Source organism: Gymnoscopelus microlampas (assembly GCF_963454915.1).
Source record: "Gymnoscopelus microlampas genome assembly, chromosome: 9".
Lineage (NCBI taxonomy): Eukaryota > Metazoa > Chordata > Actinopteri > Myctophiformes > Myctophidae > Gymnoscopelus > Gymnoscopelus microlampas.
Genome location: NC_139946.1, coordinates 35,484,863 through 35,508,625, shown reverse-complemented (window position 1 = coordinate 35,508,625; position 23,763 = coordinate 35,484,863). Strand labels below are relative to the sequence as shown.

Sequence of the window (23,763 nt, the reverse complement as noted above, 5' to 3'; positions counted from 1 at the left end):
AACCCGATCCCTAAGGAGAGTGATCATACGATTGTCTATTGTTCTCTTCCTTTGCATCTTCTCAGTCCATCCTCTCTGTGTCTTTCATTTGTGTGTTGGCCTCTGTCCACATACACACACGCAAGCAAGCACGTGTGCCCACACGCACGCACACGCGCGCACACACACACACACACACACACACACACACACACACACACACACACACACACACACACATACATTGTCACCACAATTGCACGTGCACACACTCAAACTTAAAAATACGTCCCAACCGTTTGTAATAATAACTATTCGAGAGGTGAGGCATTCAAGCAGGTCAATAGACTAAACGTCATATACCATGTATGTATCGTGGGTTCCATCTCTTCTACAGTTCACTCTATAATAATACATTAAACCTCTGTATAATAAAGAAACACAACAAAAGAGACACGCTCGGAAGCGTGGCCCACAGGAAGCGACAGACGGCATCCTCCTCCCACTGCTGACAGATCATCTCCTCTTCACTCGGCACTCGCAGAAGCTCCTGGTAACGAAAACCCTAAAACCCCGAAATGTCATCGGGATACGCCCCCCCCCCCTAGCCGCCTCCTCTTCACCCCCTAAATCCCATCCTCCTTACAAGCCCCTTCGACTAAAGTGTGTTGAGTTTCATATTCCCTTCTTGCCACACTCGCGAACACACCTCCTCTCAACGGGGATGATTCATCTGGACTTTACATGCCGTAGGCTTAAAGATGCCATCCATAATCAACGCCTAAACCAAAAGCCCTGTTGTAGCTCCATCCGTAGAACCTGTAATTCTGTATTCAGAGTATTCTGTGGTGATTAATCAAAATCTGTCTTTCAAAGTCAGAATTCTGCATCAATAATCAGTGCTTAACCCATTCAATCCGGGAACGCATCTTCATGTCAAGGACCCCCAAAATGACATGTTTTTGGTCGCGGGCGGACCCCCATCTCAAAATATGTTTGTTGTGCAAAGATTTGAGTTAAAAATGTTTGTTTTAAAAAATATATATTTAAAGATTTGCAACAAATGTCATGATTTTTCAAAAATTGCAGATCTACAAGCTCATAGCGTGGCACTCGGTGCCGCGCTATGAGCTTGTATATCTGCTATTTTTGAATAGCCCAAAGTATAAAATAATGGCTACAGCTAAAATCTCAAATGACACAGATGCGTTCCCGGATTGAATGGGCTAAATGAGAGTAACTGCTATAGCCACTGTAACAACAACTTCAGGATTAGTTGTTTGTGGTGGCTCAGCACTGTGAGGCACAAACAACATGCCTTTTTTTTCTCCCCCAGACGTAATCAAATCCAGATTTGTCACACATTGTACCCTTTGTATCTCTTTTATGTCTCACACCACTGTGTGGTATCGGATTTCACAAAATTGCCTTCCAAGTAGACATTGTTTTCAAAGTCCTCCATGGGGCCTTTTTACACAGATCTCGCCGAGTAATATAACCAATATAGAAAAGCAGCGACACCGGCGGACGACTAAGTATAAATCAAGCCTCCCGAGAAGCATAAACCGATGCATGTTGCTGCTAGTTTTGCCAGAAAGCTGAGAATGTAGTCGTGAGGCTTTGCCTTTGGTGGTTTTTCCTGTCCTTTCCAATTAGACAATCAAATGCACACCAACAAAAGAAGGCTTCATCACCTCAATAATCAGAACCAGCGCTCGGCTCACCCCGCCAGTGAATAAATACACAAATGAATGAATGACTTATGTTGTTCTTTGTTTTTGAGTTTTTCTCTCTTTCTTTTCCTTTTTTTATTTTGTGCATTGTTTTAGTCCGTCCATCATCTTGGGAATCTCTTACCTTCTCTTTGCTCCGTTTTGATCGACAGGACTTAAGAGAACGACTTGTCGAGTAAACAGATGGTCTGCGTGGAACAGAGGAAGAGTCTTCTTAAGGGCCTGGAGACAAGGAAGGAGAGAGGAGGAGGGGGGGGAGGGAGAGGAGGGGGTAGCAAGTCTCATGGTGATAACAAAGGAGGAAAGGAGAAATAATGGGAGATGTAATGACATAGAGGATGGATGATGTTGGGGCTGAGCGTGCAGGATGGAAAGCATTAAAGCATCCCCCGTGTGTGTGTGGGGGGGGGGGGCACAGTGACTGGTTATTGGGCTCCAGAGGCAGGACGCGCTGGCTTTAGAGAACCCAATCCATTTGCCTTGCTGTGTGGAGCGTGGAGCGCTGACATCTCTGTAGACCAAGTGCTGCACACACCGCACTTTGTTGTAGGAGCTGTGGAGAACGTTTAGATGGCCGTGTGTCCACACAGCAGGTCTACGGATTCCACTCGACATGAAACGGTTGTGTAGTAACAGAGCAGAGAGAGGCCTGGGGCTATGTGCATGTTGTAAAATATCTCAATGATTGGTTTCCTTGTCCAAAAAAAAAAAATATATATACTTACTTACTCTTTGGGTGTCAATAAATCATCTCTTTAACCACTTGAACCCTACATACTTTGTTGAGTGGTGTCTCCCAGGGGTCTATACTAGGTCTCCTACTTTTTTACCTCTACACCAAAGCTCTTTGCCAAAAATAGCCAATCTATTTTCGCAGTTCGTCCCAGAATAGGGACGCTATGGTTCAGACTGGTCCAACTGGCTATTGGCTTGACATGTACCCTAGGTTGTGATGGTTAAATAAATCTCCATCTTTTTTGTTTGATTCCTGAAGATGTTATGACTTGGAAGGGATTCTCTGAAGATGTTTGGAGGATTCTCTGTAAAGAATCAATGATGAATCACCTATTTTTGTTAGGCTGAAACATTCATTCACCTGACTCACAGTTTTGTCTCAGTTTCCTGGTAGAGGTTATTAGCTGTGCTTCTTATCCACAGCCATCAACCCTAACCAACACCCCACAGTCAAAACCTTAACCCACTGATAAGGCTCCTTCGGGCAATGCTGCAAATGTTTGTGCATCAAAGGGTAACTCAAGTTTTGTTCGTCTGGTGCATGTCTGGTGCACTCAGGATTGCTGATCCCTGTCTCTTTTGTGTGTGTGTGTGTGTGTGTGTGTGTGTGTGTGTGTGTGTGTGTGTGTGTGTGGGGGGGGGGGGGGGGAGAGACTGGGTTTTAAGCTTCAAGACACAACCTTTCAATCTTATTTTCTTGCTTGATTCCTCATTCCGGGAACGCATACTGTGTCATTTTAGAATTTTTAGCTAAGCTTATGTTTCTGTAATATCAGTGGTTCTCAAACTTTTTTCATGTCAAGGACCACCCAAAATGAGATGTATTTGGCCGACGACCCCGATCTCAAAATATTTTGCTCCAGGGACCCCCAGAAGCAAAGATCTGAGTAAAAAATGTTCCCTTTTTAAAACGTATATATATTCAAACATTTGCACAAATGTTCAAGATTTTTCAAAAATAGCAGATCTACAAGCTCATAGCATGGCACAGAGTGTTGCACTATGAGCTGTATATCTGCTATTTTTGAATAGCCAAAGTATAAAATATGGATAAAGTGGTTACACAGATGCGTTCCTGATTTGAATGGGTCAAATCAATCAGTGTCTGCAACACCTTGTTTAGTTTCTGCGGCAGGGCCAGCCTTTTCGTCTAGCTTTCTATTATGGATTGGGCCTTTGAGAGAAAGTATGCTCCTTGTAATTAACTATTATAAAACATTACACGCAGGGCTTGTGGCGTTGGTGTATATAAAATAAAAGGCCTGAACAGCCATCCACTGTTGACACAAATAGCAACCGCACTGGGCTCTCCCTGCCTGGAATAGTGCACCCGACACTTGCGCACGCGCGCACACATTTTGTAAAAAAGCTCCAAGTATGTTGTGGCGATTGGCCTTCCTTGGTTTTGTTGAGTGGAGGAGGCCTTTTGCACAAGAAGCTTTTCAATCCTGCGTTTTTGGTTCTTCTCAGATTAGGCTTCTTCCATGTTAAAATCGTATGGCCTTTTCTGTTTTACTAGACTATAAAGCGAGGAGCGGACATGTTTTATGTTGTGAGCCAGATTCCGACCTACGACGTCGCGTGTGCATGATGTGTGCTTTGGACCTCTGAGCCGCCAGGAGGCCCCTCGAACGAGGCTTTTAACCAAAGTCGTCTCATACAAGACAATTGACAGAGAGGAAGCAGAGAGATTGAATCATGGGAGTAGAAATGCAGAGAAGTTGGTCTCAGAGGCGATCTGGGATTCGGGTTGAGCTGGTTTGGTCAAGGCCTCCTCGACCGGCCAGAGTTGTAATTTGCCCCCGGGGAGCTGGCTGCGCAGCGGTGGATTGTCTGCTCTCCCTTGTCATTTAGTTGTCTGTGTGTGGCTTTACATTTATGTGTGTGTGTGTGTGTGTGTGTGTGTGTGTGTGTGTGTGTGTGTGTGTGTGTGTGTGTGTGTGTGTGTGTGTGTGTGTGTGTGTGTGTGTGTGTGTGTGTGTGTGTGTGTGTGTGTGTGTGTGTGTGTGTGTGTGTGTGTGTAATGCAGAACCAAGCCAACCTTAAATCTATCCAGTACAGGCCTCTTTTTGAACCATGTGTGCTCTTTCCGCTCTGTTTTCTTCTCTGTTCATAGCCATAACCACTGAAGCCCTATTTTCAATTAAAAAAATAACGAATCTACAAGCTCACAGCTCATCGGATCCAACGCATTGTGAGCTTGTAGGTCTGCTATTTTCAAAAAGAACCTTGAACGTTTATTTTTCCGACATGCCCAAAAATAGGGACGCCCAGGGTTAAAGGGTTAAACCATTGAAAAGTCCCACACACACGTTGTAATAGGTTAGATTCCTTGAATCAAACTTAATACAATAGTGACCTTTCATTGTAAGATGATCCATCTGTACTACTGTATAGTACATAACGGCGTAAAAGCGATTATCTCCATAAATCACTGGCTGTGGTCTGAGTGCAATGCCAGTGATCTTTAAATCCAGCAGTATGAACTCGCTCTGCAGAGCTTGAGCATAACGAAACTTGGACAGAAAAATGAATCTGTGGATCATTGCATTTTGTCGATGGAGTAATTTGCGCCTTTGCGGTTTGAGCAGAGGGTGAAAAGACTCTTCTTTTTTCAAGGACTCCCCCTGGCTTGTGATTATTATTACCGATATCCACATTTTAGTAGGAAATTACACATTAGAACAAAAAGGTCTGCCGAAAACCTTTATTAAGCAGTAAATGTAATGGTGTGGTATCTCCATGGAATCCCTAGTATGCAGACCACTACTGAGTGAGAGAGGGAAAGAGAGAGTGTGTGTCAGTGTGTGTGTGTGTGTGTGTGTGTGTGTGTGTGTGTGTGTGTGTCTGGAAAGGCCATTTGGCTCTGTACAGAGACAGCGAGGCAGAGGGCAGGAGCTGACCTTGGCCCCTTAGTCACTTAACACTCCTCTGAGAGACTGACCCCTGGTGACCCTCGCTTGCACACCCATGGGGCGACTAAGTGTGTGTGTGCATGCATGCAACCACTGTGATCTTTAATTGATGCTTAAAATGTACCTTTGTATTGTAATGTTGGTACACTTACTGTATTACAGTACATGTTACTTTGTGTAATTAAGATAGTCATATGGCAAGAGTGGCGCGTGTGTGTGCGTGTGCGTGTGCGTGTGTGTGTGTGTGCGTGTTACATGCCCCTATAGACTGTGTGGTTGTGTTGAGTCCTGAAATCCCCATATGGCACGGCTACAGTTGCATGACACAGTGATCTCACACTGTGCAAATAGCAAGCAAGTCACTATGTGGTTTGTGTGTGTGTGTGTGTGTGTGTGTGAGAGTGAGAGAGCACACGCACAGTGCACATATGTGTGAGTGTAGAGAGACCGCCTCGAGAAAGAGACTAAAACTCGAGAAAGAAAGAAAGACAGGTCAAAACGAGGGGCTTGGAAGGAAGGTAGAAAGAAAGAAAGAAGAGGACTGGATGGAAGAAGAGTGAAATGGAGCAGAACCTATTAAATGAAAAAGTTAAAGTTGCATTGTTTTGAAAAATCACGACCCCAACATTATCAGACACATAACACACAACAAAGCATGGGTCTCTCTTCTCTCTCTCTCTCTCTCTCTCGCTTTCGCACTCTCGAGTTCTCTCTCGCTCTTTCTCTCTCTTGCCCATGTGTTTCACATTATGGTCCATGATGACATCTCTCTGCCATAAACAGGAATAAAGTCAAACGGCCCAGCGTTAACTCTTAACGTGGTTTACATCTGCACTGCGTGTGCACGTGTATAGATTTGTGTGTGTGTGTGTGTGTGTGTGTGTGTGTGTGTGTGTGTGTGTGTGTGAAGGGGAGTTTGTATTTGAAATCGGTACTTTTTTTTATCTAGGACATCATTTGTCTTCAACCAAGCAATTGGAAACCTTTTAGTTTTTAGCCTTACCAATAAGACCCAACAGCCCTTACTTCCACACAGTGCAACTACAGTGCTGTAGGTTCTTTTTTAATGTTGGTGTGATATTCTGCTACAGGGTGACCTCTAGTGGCCATTTTTCACATTACAATATCATTTGGTAAAGTGAGTTAATGTCACCCTGTTGTTGGCAGGTTGTAAATGATGGTAAGGAAACAGCCAGCACACAATGAATGTCCTTTTCACACACTGTAGTTATTTATTTACCTCTCACGGACAGAGGCGACGTAAATGATAGCCTTGCTACAAGATCAGGTTTAATATGCAAACCTTTATTTCCGTTATAGACAGTTAATTGATGATATTATTTGCTTGTCTGGACTGATTTATACGTTGGCGTATGGCTGTGTATAAATTAAGCATATCGTCGCTGTCTCGTGGAAACCTTGTATGTCTGAAACAAAACCGTTACTTTTCAGGAAATGGAACAAAGAACCTGTGTTCCGTCGGATCCAATTTGGTCACAAGCTCTTGTTAATACTTTGAATTGGTTCAATATTTTTTTAAACTCACAGAAAGACTTTCCCTTGAGATTTGAGGTTTCTGCCCGACAACAACGATAATGCTCCTTGTCCCTCCCTCCCTCCCTCCCTGTCCAATACATGTCACAGAATAATGTGAGATTGAGAATCTCTTTTACAAGGGAGTCCTGGCAAGGACGGCTGCAGCCGTAAAAAAAGAACCTTAAAAACGGCACAAAGAGACATTTAGCAGCGTTCAGAAACGGGACACATTGCGCGTTCGAGGAACAACATCCATAATTTTTCCATGGAATCGAAGGATAAGGACCCTAATAAGATTAGTCTGTAGAGAACATAAATAAGACAGTTCATGTAGTATGGCCTTATAAAGAAAAGTATAGTGTTCAATTCTACGGTTGTATAGGACCAACTATAAAACTAACATTTAGAGCGTTTGCATGCATGTACAGAATATTACCGTATATTGCATAATTTTGATCAGAAAATGAAGCTTTGCTCTCTGTCTCTCTCTCTGTCTCTCCGTCAGTGATGACTTTGACGAGGAGGGCTTCTGTCAGCCGTACCGAGGTATCGCCTGCGCCCGCTTCATTGGCAACCGCAGCATCTTTGTGGACTCACTGCAGATGCAGGGTGAGATCGAGACCCAGATCACAGGTGAGACCATGTGTGTGTATGTTAACCCATTAAGGCCTGAGGTTCCGTTTCTACACAATGTCTTCTAAATCCTAACAGTTTTCAGAAAAACTTCATTATGTTTTATCAGTGGTGCTCCAACATTTTCATGTCAAGATGTCCCAAAATGATATGTATTTGGCCGCAGACCCCCATCTCAAAATATTTTGTTCCAGGGACCCCCAGAAGCAAAATTTGAGTTAAAAATGTTCGCTTGAAAGGAATATGTATTCAAAGATTTACACACATTTTTAAAAAAATAAAAAAAATAGCAGATATACAAGCTCATAGCGCGGCACTCGGTGCCGTGCTATGAGCTTGTATATCTGCTATTTTTGAATAGCCAAAGTGTAAAATAATACTTTGTAGCTCAAATCAAAAAATGACACAGATGCGTTCCCAGTCTTAATTAGTTAAATATTGTCCCTTTCAAAGGAGTGTTATGCATGCATACAGTTCTGTACACACGTATGTTTTTATGGTTTGGACGCAGTTTGGACGCAGACACGGATTTTGAGGTATTTTTTACTTTACTGCTGTATTTCCAATTTTCAGTATTTTTAATTGTACTCCACTACATCTCAGAGGCAAATATTGTACTTTTACTCCACTACAATTATTTGAAAACTTTAGTTACTTTGTAGATTTTGATTATTATTACAAAACACACATTTTTTTTTTCTTTAATAATTTTTATCCCACGATTTTGTAACCCACATTTTTTCACCCAGTGCCAATTGCCTATGTAATCCTGGGCACTACCTACCCTCTGCCAGCCTAGGGAGAGCCCAAGCTGAAGCTCATGCCTCCTTCAATGCATGAGGAGCAAGCAGGCCGCTTCTTATCACCCGACCGGGGGGGAGTTTCCCTGGTTGGACATAGCGCGTGGAAGGAACACGTTATTCCAACCAGTTCCCTTCTCCTCCATCAGGCGCCCCGGCTGACCAGGGGGAGGCAGTATAGTGACCAGGATTACTACATGTTTTTGTGAGGGTATTAACTACCCTAGGAGACACGGGGAGAACATGCAAACTCCACACAGAGTAGGCCCTTTCGCCAACCCCACCTAGGGTATGGGCGCCGATGACGTGGAGGAGAGAACATACAAAACACACATTAACCACTTCAGCCCTATACATTTCGGCCATTTGAAAATAGCCGATCTACTAGCTCACAATGTGTCGCATCGCGACGCACTGTGAGCTTGTAGATCTGCTATTTTGAAATGATTTTTATACATTTTATACATTTGAAAACTTGTGAAATAGGAAATTCTGCATAATGAGTACTTTCTGCTTTTGGTACTTTAAGTACATTTTGATACCAATACTTTTGTACTTTTACACAAGTACATTTTGAATTCCGGACTTACTTGTAACAGAGTATTTCTACTGATACTTTTACTTAAGTAAAAAAAAATGTACTTTTTTTCCACCACTGGTGGTTTCACTGCAGAGTAGAAACACTGAACAGACTTAGCTCACCTCTCTTGCACAGCTACAGGTTTTTTCTTTTTTTTTGTGCTGATAGAGGCTCTTTGTAAGACTGCACGCTCTGCGCAGCATAAATGTTTCCTAAATTTGATTTGTTGGGCTCTGCAGGTCGTAAAAATGTTCAATGAGGTACTCGGACTCTAAGTGAGGCTTTGAGTGAAAATGACAGGACTCTCAGCTGTCCTTTACTGACATCTATCAGTAGCAATAGGTGACTGCAGTGGGATTTGGATGATTTACAGCATGACATTTTATTCTCTTCCTTTACTTTTTAAAACTTTGTTTTTAACCACATAAAAACTTGCATCCCTATTCTGTGGTGACACGTACAGTATATAAGTTGCTTTGTCTCTCTGCTCCAATTACAAATTATTTTCCTGTCCATGTATGTTTGTATTTGTTTAAATGTTTTCTTTTTTTCTGTCATTGTGCAAATACATTCTACTGTTCCATGGCTTCCATGTTGTTTTTTGCAGCACAGGAAACAGTTTGCAAAGATTTAGTGTGCAGTTCTAATGTTTAATTACACATCAGAAACCGGAAGACTAGAGGATCTTGTAGTGAAGTCAAAGGAAGTTCAGCATAGCCACATGGGAACTCCGTTTTTTTAATGAGTGTATACTTTTGCGCGCGTGTGTGTGTGTGTGTGTGTGTGTGTGTGTGTGTGTGTGTGTGTGTGTGTGTGTGTGTAAGTGATGGACAACCATGAGCTCAAACATGTGTTAGTTTCTGTGTTTTTGTTTGCACGTGTTTGATGCATTTGAACTTATTTGGTGCAAACACATGCCATGCATGTGTTTTTGATTACTGAACATATACATGCATGCATATGCCAGCCTATCTCTGAATTGTATTCTAAAACATTGGCCGGCTGGAGCCCAAAGGACATGAACCCAGCCTCTAATATGGAACATCAAGGAAATGGGATAATTGAGATATATGAAGGTATACGGTATATATGGTTGCAATAAAATCCAGAGCACGACTGTAAACCGTGCTGTCGACAGTCAGAGCATTCAGTATTCATATAGTCTCTTATGAATAATCCTATGTCATCCCTACTGATTTTACCATGGGAACAATATGGTACAGGATCATATGGATAATTGTCATCCACTCCCTAATCCCTGCTTTATCCTCCACCTCCACCCCCACTCTCCAACCCCTAAAGCTGCCTTCATCACAGCCTGAGCGCCTTAACCATAGAGAGTCATATGTTTATAATAACTATACAGCATGACCATGAATCATACTTTTTAAAAGCTTTTGCCATTTAACTTCAGCTTCAGTCTTTGATCCATTATGTCTGTCATTAGTTTATATACTCTGCGTATCTTTGCAGACCTTTGCCCTTTTCTTTTTTGTTTCTTTTTTCTCCTTTCTTTCTTTCTCTTTTTTACAGCAACCTTCACAGTAAGAAGGTTGCTGTGATTGAACCCAGTGTGTCCCTTCCTGTCCATTATAACACTCTACCTCCCCTCCTCTCTCCACAGCGGCGTTCACCATGATCGGCACGTCCAACCACCTGTCGGACCGCTGCTCTCAGTTCGCCATCCCCTCCCTGTGCCACTTTGCCTTCCCCACGTGTGACCGCAGCTCCGGGGCGGACAAGCCTCGGGACCTGTGCAAGGACGAGTGCGAGATCCTGGAGAACGACCTGTGTAAGACGGAGTACATCATCGCGCGCTCCAACCCCATCATCCTCAAGAGACTGAAGCTGCCAAACTGTGACGACCTGGCCGCTCACGACAGTCCCGAGGCTGGCAACTGTTTGAGGATAGGCATCCCCATGGCTGAGCCTATTAACAAGAGTAAGTTATTAAGTCATTTAAATGTAATAGTTATTATTACAGTGGTAACTTACTATTAAAATCGATGTAGTGTACAGTAACTACAGTATATTCTGACAACAGGCATCTCAATAGCCAGCACAATGCCGAAGTTTGTAGTCCTAAAACCTGGAAACAAGTTAGCATTTTTTGCTACAGCTATGGGTTAGTCTATTGGTTTTTGAAAGGGCATTTAGATGCTTGACTTAAGGTTTGAACAAAAGCCTAAGACTTTCAGGTCTGGTTATAAGCATATAAATACATCAGTGAATACCCTGCTCATGAATTGTGAAGCTTTTACATCTTAAAAAAGGTGTACAGAGATTGTCGGGGACATACAAAAATATGTCATCCCTGGACCGCTCTACTAACAAGAGTGCATTAGGTGTTTGTGATAGGGATGGTGCTAGTACTACAGTATGTGTCAGACAATAATTATGATCCAGATAATGATAATATACAAACCTTTTATTAATCTCTCTCTCTCTCGCTCTCTGCTCTCTGCAGATCACAAATGTTTCAACAGCACTGGGTCAGATTACCGCGGTACGGTCAGTGTGACCAAGTCAGGGCGACAGTGTCAGCCATGGAACTCCCAGTACCCTCACAGCCATACCTACCTGGCCGTCCGCTACCCAGAACTCAACGGGGGACACTCGTACTGCCGCAACCCAGGGAACAAGCATGAGGCCCCCTGGTGCTTCACGCTGGATGAGGGTGTCCGCATGGAGCTCTGTGACATAGCCGTCTGTGGTGAGACACTTGAACACTAGAACACACAAGGGCAACATACGGCCGAGGCCGTATGTTGACCTTCTCAAAATTCTAAAAGGCAGCTTTATGTTAATGGTTTAGATGGAAATGTTATACACTCGACTCCAATTAATAGTATATTAATTAATAATTACCATTTGAGTACATACCTGCATACCTTACATATTCCATCTGTACGTACTAAAATGTTACAGTAAATGTGTAACAGTGAAACGGCCTGCCTTGAGTCATGTTGAGTCAACATAATGCAGTGTGTTTTATCTGACCTATTGAGTGGAGCTTATCATTATACATAAATAAGATATAAGTGAATAGGCTCATTTAAAAGTTGATATGGCATTGAAGTGGGTTGTTTTATATAAGTAAGTATTGTTTTCATTGTAACCTCAGAGTATACAGTACAGTGAAACAGTACAGGCTGTACAAAAAGTACAGCTATAAAAAATCTGCCATGTCTACCAAATTCATGCAGGTTTAACATAATTCAGTGGATCATATTGGAAATATTGCTGTTTCTGTAGACTATGATATAACTATCAACAATGAACTCAAAATGCATCCTCAAGCATCATAGTGTTAATTGAATGTGTTTCAGTGGCCTCTTGATGAAGAACATCAGGGTGTCAATACTGTTTATCTATATCTATATATTTGACGTTATTTCTCGTCCATACACCCAGATCATAAAGAGAAGCATGGTGGCAGCAACATGGAAATCCTATACATCCTAGTTCCCAGTGTAGCCATCCCACTGGCCATCGCCCTGCTCTTCTTCTTCATCTGTGTGTGCCGCAACAACCAAAAGTCCGCCAGGCCCCCCGCTCCGCGCCAGCCAAAACCAGTCCGTGGGCAAAACGTGGAGATGTCTATGCTCACCACCGCATATAAGCCTAAGGTAAAGTCAAAACAACACACACACACACACACACACTAGAAAAACATACCAGACACATTCACACACATTAGAAAAACATTCCGGACATAGATCTGTACACTACCAGCACAGTGCATGCTCACACACACACTTAACCCATTAAAACCGGGAATGCATCTGTGTAAGCACTTAAACCATTATTTTATACTTTGGCTATTCAAAAATAGCAGATATACAAGCTCATGAGCTTGTATACCAGCTATTTTTTGAAAAAACGTGAACATTTTTGCAAATCTGTGAATATGTATTTATATATTTTTAAAGCAAACATTTTTACTGAAATATTTGCTTTTGGGGGTCCCTGGAACAAAATATTTTGAGATGGGGGGTCTGCGGCCAAATATATATATCATTTTGGATGTCCTTGACATGAAAAAGTTTGAGAACCACTGATATAGAAACATAGGTTTTTTTTTAAAAACTGTTAGGATTTAGAAGACATTTGCAGAATCGGCCTCAGGTCTTAATGGGTTTAATCTCTCAAGAACAGATTCCGACCTGCGGTGGAATCTGTCGGAGCGGTTCGTCATAACCAGTGCGCATTCGATACAAGTGGGCGTGCCTTCAGATCAGGAAGTGGGCCGCGCTTTACCCAATCAAATGTAGTGGGCGGGATTCACGTGTCCGTCCACCATGATCCACCCTCCCCCCCTCGAAACTAGCCGAAACTAATTTAACAATAGCGTCCTCGGAGCGGACAAAACCACGGAAAGATATTCACATTTTAAATTACTCTTTCATCATAGAAACAAGTGGGCTTATAACCAAAACCATCCATGTTCTCTGGGAGAAGTGGTGTTAGTGTTCCGTGTAGAAATATTGTTAGTGGGAATGAAAACATGGTCGCACCAACCGGAAGTGATGCGCTATAGGCAGACATGAAACCGGTGTTTCCCTGCGCTCTAGTCTAACATTATACTCCTGCCAGACTCCACAGAATATCAGAAAAGCAGAGGTCGCTGTTTTTCATTTTCTGTGGGGTCTGGCTACGCGAGACTATAATGGGTTAAACGCACAAACTGTACTGGAGTGTGCTCCTGTGGGCTGTGTTTGTGTTTCGGTGCGTCTGTGTGTATGTAAAGAGAGAGGAAGAGGCAGACAGAGCAGGCGGTGTGACCAATGATGGTTTTCACGGTGTACTCTATCTGATGAAGCCACAATGCATCCAGGACAGCCTGTAAAGGGTGCAGAAGGGTCGGCTGTAACTCTCTGCGAAGTCTGATATACGACCCACTGCGACCCAAAATAGCGCGCTCTGCTCTACCTTACAAAGAGAGAATAGTACACTCTACAAAGAACGAGGCTGGGATGACGCTTCTATGAAACATTTGTGGATGATGTACAATATGTTTTTGTTACAGTACGTTTGTTTTTACTGTAAGTACAATGGTAGCCACTGCAGGACCTCCCATCGTATATCTATCATGCATCTCAGTTCTCTCTCTCTCTCTCTCTCTCTCTCTCCTGCTACTCTCAGCAGAAAGAACATATGGGGCTAATAATACAGACAGACATCTTCTGACTGACTGCCATTGTCTCATTCCTGCATTCCTCGCTTACACAGCAGCACATAGGCCCAATCGAGACAAACACACACACACACACACACACACACACACACACACACACACACAGAAAGAGCTTGTGAACTCTCATGTGGTGAATTTAAATGAGCCCTCTCCTCTGTTTATCTTTATAAGTAATAATGGTAGACTGCAGAGAGAGTCAAAATACTGGCACAGTCCTCTTTGCTCCAGCATGGCTAACATTGGGAAGCAGCACGCTGGTCTCAGTGGGTTAACGATACGTGTGTGTGTGTGTGTGTGTGTGTGTGTGTGTGTGTGTGTGTGTGTGTGTGTGTGTGTGTGTGTGTGTGTGTGTGTGTGTGTGTGTGTGTGTGTGTGTGTGTGTGTGTGTGTGTGAGAGAGCATTCAGTGACAGTCTTTTCAAATGTACAGTACTACTACTACGGCTGTGAAATGTCCTCCCTGACCATCTGAGAGCACCACAGACCTTGATGCCTTGCGTTTTTTTTACTTTTTCTTTGCTGTGAATAGTTGACCATTGATCTGAATTTTATTAATTTAATTGTTTTTCTTATTATTATTATTAATTATTTTTTTCTTGAAATGTACCACTTTGAGATTTGGTTCAAATAAAAAGTACAATTTTTTATTATTATTACATTTATATTATTTCTACGTGTACATGTGACTGAAAAAGAGAAGAGGCTTTTCACACATATTATTAGTATTTCTGTGTGTGTTTAAACCCTTTGTACTTTGTGGGCCGGTGTCCCCCAGAGGTCTATACTTGGCCCACTCCCTTTTTCCTTCTACACCAAATCTCTTTGCCGAAAATAGCAGGTCTACAAGCTCACAACCCAAATGTTTGCCTATTAATGACATGCCCAGAAAGGGGATGCTGTGGCTGATCTGTGTGTGCGTGCGTGCTTACTGTATGTGTGAGTGAGACGTTCCTGGCAGAGGGTTCTGATCTGTATCATCAGAGCCCAGCACGGTCCAGGAATGTTCAGCTGCAACTCTTTCTCCACTGGTTTCTCTTTCTCGCTCTCTCTCCCTTTCTTTACCTCCTCCATTTTATCTCCATTATATCTATCTCCCTCCTTCTATGTCTGTTTCCAGCTCTTTTGCAATTGACCCCCCCCTCCTTCTTTCTCTTCATAATATCTCTCACGGGATCTCTTTTTCATTCTACCCTTTCCTCTCGTTTTGCTGGCTTTATATATCCCTCTCTCTTTCTCTGTCTCCCTCACCGTCCTCACATCCCCCTCTCCCTCTCTCTCTCTTTCTTTCTTTCTCGTATATACTGTATATATATATATATATTTGCTTTCTTCTCCTTTTCCTCCCCTGGTCCCCTCCCTCTCTCCCAGGACGTCTTTGTAATGGTAAACATGAGGTATGTTCTGCCAGCTCTTATTAGAATCCCTATCATATTCCAGCCAAAGGTCGCAAACCCAGTCACATCAGGCCTGTTTATATTCCCAACGCCCTCCCTGTTTGATGAGTTATCCAATACCGCATATCTGTGTAGCTTGGAGCTGATGGCCAAGGTAGTCTCTGACGGTACAGCCAGCAGCTGTAGACACAAGCGTGGAAAGGCTTTGAAGAGAGGGCTTTTTTTATGTCATTGTTGCAGAGAAGACATTTTCACTGACACACTTTGCAGAGTGTAGCGAAGACGAGCTGGAGAGGGAATCTCTAAAGGAACTGTGCTTGTTTTCGATACCATGCCTTTCTCCCCACTCTCACTACGTCCACTGCGTTTCCTGCCAACCCCAGCATGCCTTGCTCTAAGGTCATTCAGAGGCTGTTGCCTATGATGATCTTTACCCACACAAACATACACGCACAACCTGCATGCTTTGAGGAAGATCTGAGGGTTTGGGTGTGGGGAACGAACTCATAACTAAAAACATCTGTCTCTTTCAAAACATCAGCAACCACCACTGCCCCCACACCTACCCACCCAGACAGGCAGGCAGACAGACAGACAGACAGACAGACAGGCATACAGACAGACAGACAGACAGACAGAGTACCAGCACCTCTTTTTGCGCCGCAACAACCCCCTTCAGTGCCCAATCGACCTCTCCTCCCCCTCTGAGGAATTTCATTATTCATCAAGGAGTTCCCGGAATTTCAAACTCTCTGCCAACCCGCCGCCTGTCCTTCTCACCTTTTATCTCCTCCCAAGCGCGTGCGCACACACACACACACACACACACACACACACACACACACACACACACACACACACACACACACACACACACACACACACACACACACACACACACACACACACACACACACACACACATTCACACATGCACCCTGCTAAGCAGATTCACTCTCTTGGATCACCTGGACAGCTTTTTAGATAGAGGAGATGCTGGCTGAAGTCTGCTCATATTATAAGGCATGGAAGACAAACAAGAGCATTAGACCTTCAAAGAGCACGCTCCAATATTCTAATATCCCCACCCTCACCACAGAGCTGCGCTCAGCTAAACCCTGTGGGCGTCTGGTGTCTCTGGTTTTTACTTTGAACGTGCAATTCAAGCGTCGCTGGCCGCCGTTCGATGACAGACTGGCGTTCCAAGAAAGTCGCATGAGCACATGTGTTTGGATATGTACCACAGTGGGGTTTTGAAATTGAACATCGATGATCTTGGATTGGCTGTCATTGGACACGCAGGTCATGGAGAATATGCTGTGACTTTGGCTCCGTAACATATTATTCTCCTGAGAGGAGAATAATAATTCTTGAATTTTTAGAACTGAATATGAATGCTTTTGCGTCATTCCAGGTCATGAAAACATTTTTTGACCATATAATCAAATAATTAGATTTCCTATTTAAAAAAAGGAGGAGAAAATGGCAACGCTGACGGTACCATATTTTGGCAGGACACCTGCATATGAAATCATTGCTAGATGAGATATGTCCTTCATCTCCGTGAAGCCATAGCTTTTCTGAAAATAACAGCCCACTAGTTCTGTTCAATTAGGGGTCTACAATCAAAACTGCCTATTATGCCCTTTCCAGTAAGCAGCCTCTGTTGTCATGGTTCATTTCACAACTCAGTGGAAAGCAGCAGTTAGTTGATCATCCCTCACATAAAGACCTTCTGTTATTCCTGTTATTCTGCAACTGTAACTGCTTGAAAATTAATTATCCACAATTTATCAAAAAGGTGCCAAGACTGGCTTGTCAGTTAATTGAGTGGTGCACATTTTTGCAAGATTTAAGAGCTGATGTTTTGGGGTTTGGTCCAGTTTGCTTGTAGAAAGAAGCCGTGTTACAGAGATGACATAATGTATTCAGCCTGATTGTGATAATTATCATCTCTCCAGGCTATATCTTATTTTCTTTCCCTCTTTCTCTCACAATCACATGTATTGCCTGCCCACACACACACACACACACACACACACACACACACACACACACACACACACACACACACACACACACACACACACACACACACACACACACACACACACAACTGTACAGTAGACACTTACTCACTGTTACGTTAGGCAGTCTGCCTGCATCAAATTAGAACCAGCACCAATGTGAACTTTATGTCCACATTTTCCCATTCTGGGACAATTATGATAAATGTATTACAGACTAATAATGATCTACGTTTCCCTCTCTGTCATGCGTCTCTTGTCTCTCTAGAGTAAGGCCAAAGAGCTGCCTCTGTCAGCTGTGCGTTTCATGGAGGAACTTGGAGAGTGCACCCTGGGGAAGATTTATAAGGGTCACCTGTACCTGCCAGGCATGGACCAGGCACAGCTTGTGGCCATCAAAACGCTGAAAGATTTCTCCAATACCCAACTGTGGGGTGAATTCCAGCAGGTAAGATATATCGCAAGCACCCACACATCCACGTTGGCTCAGGGCTATGGGATCATTATTTAACAAACTGACCTAACACATGAATGGAAAGTTCAACAACATCATGACTTGCCATCTTAATTTTCTTACCTTTTCAAGTAGTCACAGAATATTTATCTCCAGTATGATCGACCCCCTGATGGTTGCTAATCACAGAGGGTTTCACTGTGCTTCTGCGAAAGAAAAAAAAAAAAAAAGAAAAGTCTTCATAAGTCGTCCTTGGCAGTGAGAGAGTTAAATATTTCAAAAAGTATAAAACATACGTGAATCATTTAGTGGAGGTACTTCTGTAGTCTGTTGGCAGCATGCATACAAATGTTGGTACTGATCGATACAGTGGTTTGCGAGATTAGCTCTGGACACTTGGCTAGCCTCTTGCAGAGCCATTTCTTTTTTGACAAATGTCTTCTGCTTCTCAACACAGGAGGCGACCGTGCTAGCTGAATTGCACCACCCCAACGTGGTGTGCTTGCTAGGCGTGGTAACCCAGGAGCAGCCCGTCTGCATGCTCTTTGAGTTCCTGCCCCAAGGCGACCTCCACGAGTTCCTCATCATGCGTTCGCCACACTCTGATGTGGGCTGCAGCAGTGACGAGGACGGCACGGTGAAATCCAGCCTAGACCACGGAGACTTCCTCCACATGGCTATACAGGTAGGACTTTAACCAATTAAACCCTACACGTAGCTGACCGGTATCCCGCAGGGCTGTACTAGGCACCCTCCTGTTTTCCAGTGATCTATCCAAAATATTATAAATATAATTATATTTTTAAAGAGGCCTCGTGAGAAAATGTTAATAAAAAGTAATTCTTACTATTTTCTACTAGAGATACAACTTTGAGTATAAAATAGCTTGAATTTTCTTTTATCAGGGGTATGATAATTTGAGGGAAGCCTCAACATTTTCTAACTTAACTTAATCCTCCGTAGGTGGCTGCTGGCATGGAGTACCTAGCCAGCCACTTCTACATCCACAAGGATCTGGCGGCTCGGAACATTCTAGTAGGCGAACAGCTCCATGTCAAGATCTCTGACCTGGGCCTGTCTAGGGAGATCTACTCTTCAGACTACTACCGGGTTCAACCCAAATCCCTGGTACCCATCCGCTGGATGCCCCCAGAGGCCATTGCCTACGGCAAGTTTACCACCGACTCGGACATCTGGTCATTTGGCGTGGTGCTCTGGGAGATCTTCAGCTATGGCCTTCAGCCTTACTACGGCTTCTCCAATCAGGAAGTGATGGAGATGGTGAGGAAGAGACAGCTGCTGCCCTGCCCTGAGGATTGTCCACCCAGGTATAGCCAAAACTTATGCCGACCTGATTTGTATCACACAATATTGAAAAGTAGAACGGGAAGAATGGTGAAAATATATGCCAGGTAGCTTGTTATAGGAAAATAAGCATCAGTTAAATACACATTAAAAATAATATATTATGAACCATTAACCCATCTGAATATGTCCTGTCATACACTTACAATGTCTAGCAGCTAGCAGTATGAAGTACTGATGAAAGATAAATACAAATAGTTTTAGCTACAGTCTGTCTGAAAAACTGATTAGTGAAGGTCAAATCCTCCAGCTTAACACAGCACTACAGTGAGTCAAATGCACAAAAATAGAAGCCATCTATTGTAAATCCACTGTGATAGTTCCTGGATGCATAAACCTTAAAGGTTATACAAATTGTTGTCACACAGGGTTTATGGCCTGATGACCGAGTGCTGGCAGGAGGGACCCGCACGTCGCCCCCGCTTCAAAGACATCCACTCCCGTCTGCGGGCCTGGGAGGGGCATTCGTCCCACGCCAGCTCCAGCACGCCCTCCGGGGGAGGGGGCAACGCCACCACCCAGACCACCTCGCTGAGCGCCAGCCCCGTCAGCAACCTCAGCAACCCCCGCTACGCTGCAGCCGCAGCAGCCGCCGGGTACCTCTACCCGGCCCAGGCCATCGCCCCGCCGGGCCAGATGGGTCAGATCCCGCCAGGCTGGACCCCCGTGGCGGTGCCCCAGGGGCACCAGCGATTCATCCCGGTCAACGGCTATCCTATCCCGCCGGGCTACGCGGCTTTTCCGGCCCACTTCCAAGCCCAGGCCCCGGCACCCCGGGTCGTCCAGCACCATCTCCCGCCTCCCAAGAGCCGCTCGCCAAGCAGCGCCAGCGGGTCCACCAGCACGGGGCACGTCAGCAACGTGCCCTCCACCACGGGCTCCAACCACGACGCCAACACGCCACTGCTCTCTCACTGCGTGGTGCCCGGGAACATCGCTCAAGTATACGGACAAGTAACCCAGAAGGGCATGATGATGGACCATACACTGCTGGCCTCGGACCCCAACAGAATGATGTACAACGACTCGGTCATCGTTGCAGACCTGTAGAAAGAGGGGTTGGTTAGACTTTCTTCTGCGCCAGGACCTATTTTTGAGAAGTTTCGATTTTCACTCCGGGACAGACTCTTACGGATACATTTTTTTTTGTTTGTACTCTGGACACGTGGGGACCCAGCAGAAACGGGGCTGCATTTTGAGTCCCGTCCCCCAGTTTTAAGAAACACTGCCACCGTATATACACAGCTATTTGACTTTTTAATGCCTTGTTATTGAAAGTAACTGTACTTTGTTTGTTTGAAAATGTGCCGTTTATTATTTTAACCTTTGTGTAAATACAGTGCATAAATCCAGAGTGAATGAAATGCAGGTATATTCAAAGGAACATTTTATTAAGGAGAATGCCTTTTAAGCAGAAAAGAAAGTAGTCTACCTGTCCTGTTTAGCATTGAGAGTGGCTGGCTGGTTGGGGAGTGAGCATGTGAGGCAGTTTCCATGTCAAAACTCACTCATCGTAGAAATTAATATTTCATGCAGCATGTTTGTGAGAGTAAACCAGCGATATGGACATTTACATAATAGAATCTGTGTGCCTTTCAACAGCATAAGGGGGGTTTGATGCTGAGCTTATAAAATGCACGTATTGTACGTACAGTACATTCTGTACAATGTACAATAAGATATTGTACATTAGGTGCTTGTGATGGACACAAGTCTGAGTGAAAAGACAAATCGAACAAACAGGATGTGCTGTCTTTTACTGAGCAGACTAACAAGTTATTAGCCTGGTGAACGCATGAATCTGCAACTGCCTCCTCAAGTACGTTTCATGAATATAATGTTTATAAAGACTACAATAACGAGCCGCGTCCGTTGACTCTGTGTGTGACACACATGATCAGCTCCAAGACTATCAGACTAATGATTGGCTAGTAGAAACTACAGGTCTGTAGATCAGTCTGAGTGGTACGTTGGCCAAAATTGCTTATCCAGGACTTGTTGTACCTTGCAAAAAGAATGTCATCATTTTCACTATGATGCCTGATTTATACTTAAAATAGCCGATGTTCAAGCTTGTAGATCTGATATTTTTGGTACGTGATACAATGCGCAACCAAGTATAAATCAGGCATAAATATCCACCACTAGTCTGCCTTCCCACACATGTACAAAGATTGCTTTAGCGTGCCTGCCTAGCTCAAATCTCATTGGTGGTTGTCCAGGATGAGGAGCAGAGTGTTTGGACACCGAGCTGGATGTGTGTCTCCGTCTGTTGTCTCCTCTTTTCCTTTAATATGGTCTACTCTGTGGGCCATTCCTTTACCATTTCCTTTCTTCATTTACTATTTGCTTCCCTTTGCTCTCCTCCCTGCTCAACAGCTCTTACACGCTTCCTACCTCCTCACTTCTTTCAAGGTAGTTTGACCCAGTGTAGGAGAAGCTGTGTGTAAACTCCTTAATTTATTCATGTGTATTTTGTACCATAATAATAGGTCTCCTTCTCTTGGCCTTATATACCGCCTTTCTCTGTCATTTTTCTGTTGCTGTCCATTGTTTCCATATTGTTTTAAATGGAAATTATGTGATGGCAAGACCCAAGGAAACTGCGTGCCAGTGGGAGTTCCTCCAAGAGGGCACATAAGGCAATAACTAAAGTGATTTATAAATGTACTAAAGGGGGAAAATGGAATTCTGCCTAGATAGCAACGAACAACCCTACTCATATGGAGACTGTGGCAAGGTATAGGTTCTAAAAAGAAAAATAATTGAATGTGTTCTTCCATTGTGTTGAGGATTAGTGTAACACTTTGTATATACAGTATGTCATGTCCATGTCATGTCCACATCCCCATAGCAGATAGCAGGTGAGCAATATATAGAATGCATTTACTCCCAATATCATGTTGTCATAATGAAGAAGTATGAGTGGTAATGGAATAATTCTCGATTCTATATAATCACAAAAAGGATGCTGCAGCCCTTTTATTTTGGTCTTAGTTTGAGAGGAGAGTTTATTTTGGTGAGATAGACTACAGTACATGGTCATGGATGAAGACATTTCAGAGAAACTTCACAGACGCAGCTAGGGAACAGATATCACCTGAGTTTGAATGTGTTTGTTGCTGTACAGTTGTTTTCGCTACACTCTGCCCGTGTCTGTGTAGTAGACAATCATTGTTTGTTATGTTGCCATGGTTATATCGAGGGTTCCTGTCTGTATGTGCTACACTGAACTGTAGCCCACAGATAACTTTTATTAGTTAACATTTGAACATTTAGGCAACTCCGGTGACATTTCATGGTAGCCACACACCTGTGCAAAAAAAAGAAAAGAACTGTGGCTTTTAGTATCTGGCTTAATTTTACATGCATTTAATGTATTTTAACTGTTGTACATCATTGTCGTTAATTAGTGCAGAGTTTAAAACGGCATGTTTCCAATACATTCATCATGTCATATTTGTCTAAATGATTTCTTTTTTATCAGGGTAAAAAGTCAAAGATGTTTGTTGGTGTACTATTGACCGAGGTACCCGTTGTCAATCATGATCTTCGGTGTGGACAGGCAGTATTTGAACAGTGGATGTTTGTGGAGTATGCAGAGATAATAAGTGGTACCAGTCTGACCTTCAAGTGAAAATCCTAAAGCAGAACTGCCTTAACATTTATATACTGTACTTACACAGTCCAATCAATGAATGTGAACATGAACAGCTCCATAAACGTTTGACTAGAAAAACGACAAAACTAACAGCTGCTCCAGTGACAAGAGAAATTTGAACATTTAGCATATTTGACCTCTTACATCCAACTGAACATTATTTCATAGAAGTGCTTGCACATAAAAACCCAAATTCTACCCACACATTCCTGTGAAATGCCTTTGCACACAGTTGGTAGTCTCAAGACAGAATGTTGACAGTTTTCAAATGCTTCCACCATACAGTCTGTGCAACAGAAGTGTTGAAAAACGCTATGAAGTGGCATGCCCCCGCGCGCACACAAACACACTTCCATTTCGTCTTTGCCGTTACGTAACTTTTTACTACTTTCATTAAATAATTGTCAAAGCTGGCATCTAGCTGGCAGCTTAGCAGAAATGGACATTCAAAAATATATTTTTTTTTTTAATTATACTTTTGTGAACAGAAATGACAGATGACAGCTTCCTGTGCGCTGCTTTCAGGGGGTGTAATTATAGCATTTGAAGATGGTGGAATACTTGTCTGGCTTGAGAGACTACGCAGTCGCTGTCCCCAGCGTGACGTGTGTTACGTGTACGTTATACGTGTCACAGTGCGATGTGTTGTGAGCTTGTAGATCTGCTATTTTCGGTGCGCAACACCAACGTGCAACCCAAGTCTAAATCAGGACTGGTTTACCAGCCATCATCAGCATAGTCTAAGCTCTGTCTGT

The 23,763-nt window shown here is 43.4% G+C and overlaps 1 protein-coding gene across 1 annotated transcript in view; it reads left to right on the top strand.

The window, feature by feature from the left end:
- The window catches only part of ror1 (receptor tyrosine kinase-like orphan receptor 1), a 143,702-nt gene that overhangs the window by 119,133 nt on the left and 806 nt on the right, over positions 1-23,763 (top strand). Inside the window, exons 5-12 of the mRNA XM_084066834.1 lie at positions 7,404-7,531; positions 10,536-10,853; positions 11,379-11,624; positions 12,326-12,540; positions 17,797-17,976; positions 18,440-18,667; positions 18,946-19,310; positions 19,716-23,757. Coding sequence (XP_083922960.1) covers positions 7,404-7,531; positions 10,536-10,853; positions 11,379-11,624; positions 12,326-12,540; positions 17,797-17,976; positions 18,440-18,667; positions 18,946-19,310; positions 19,716-20,397 — 2,362 coding nt within the window. The 3' untranslated portion in view covers positions 20,398-23,757. The remainder of the gene's footprint in view (positions 1-7,403; positions 7,532-10,535; positions 10,854-11,378; positions 11,625-12,325; positions 12,541-17,796; positions 17,977-18,439; positions 18,668-18,945; positions 19,311-19,715; positions 23,758-23,763) is intronic.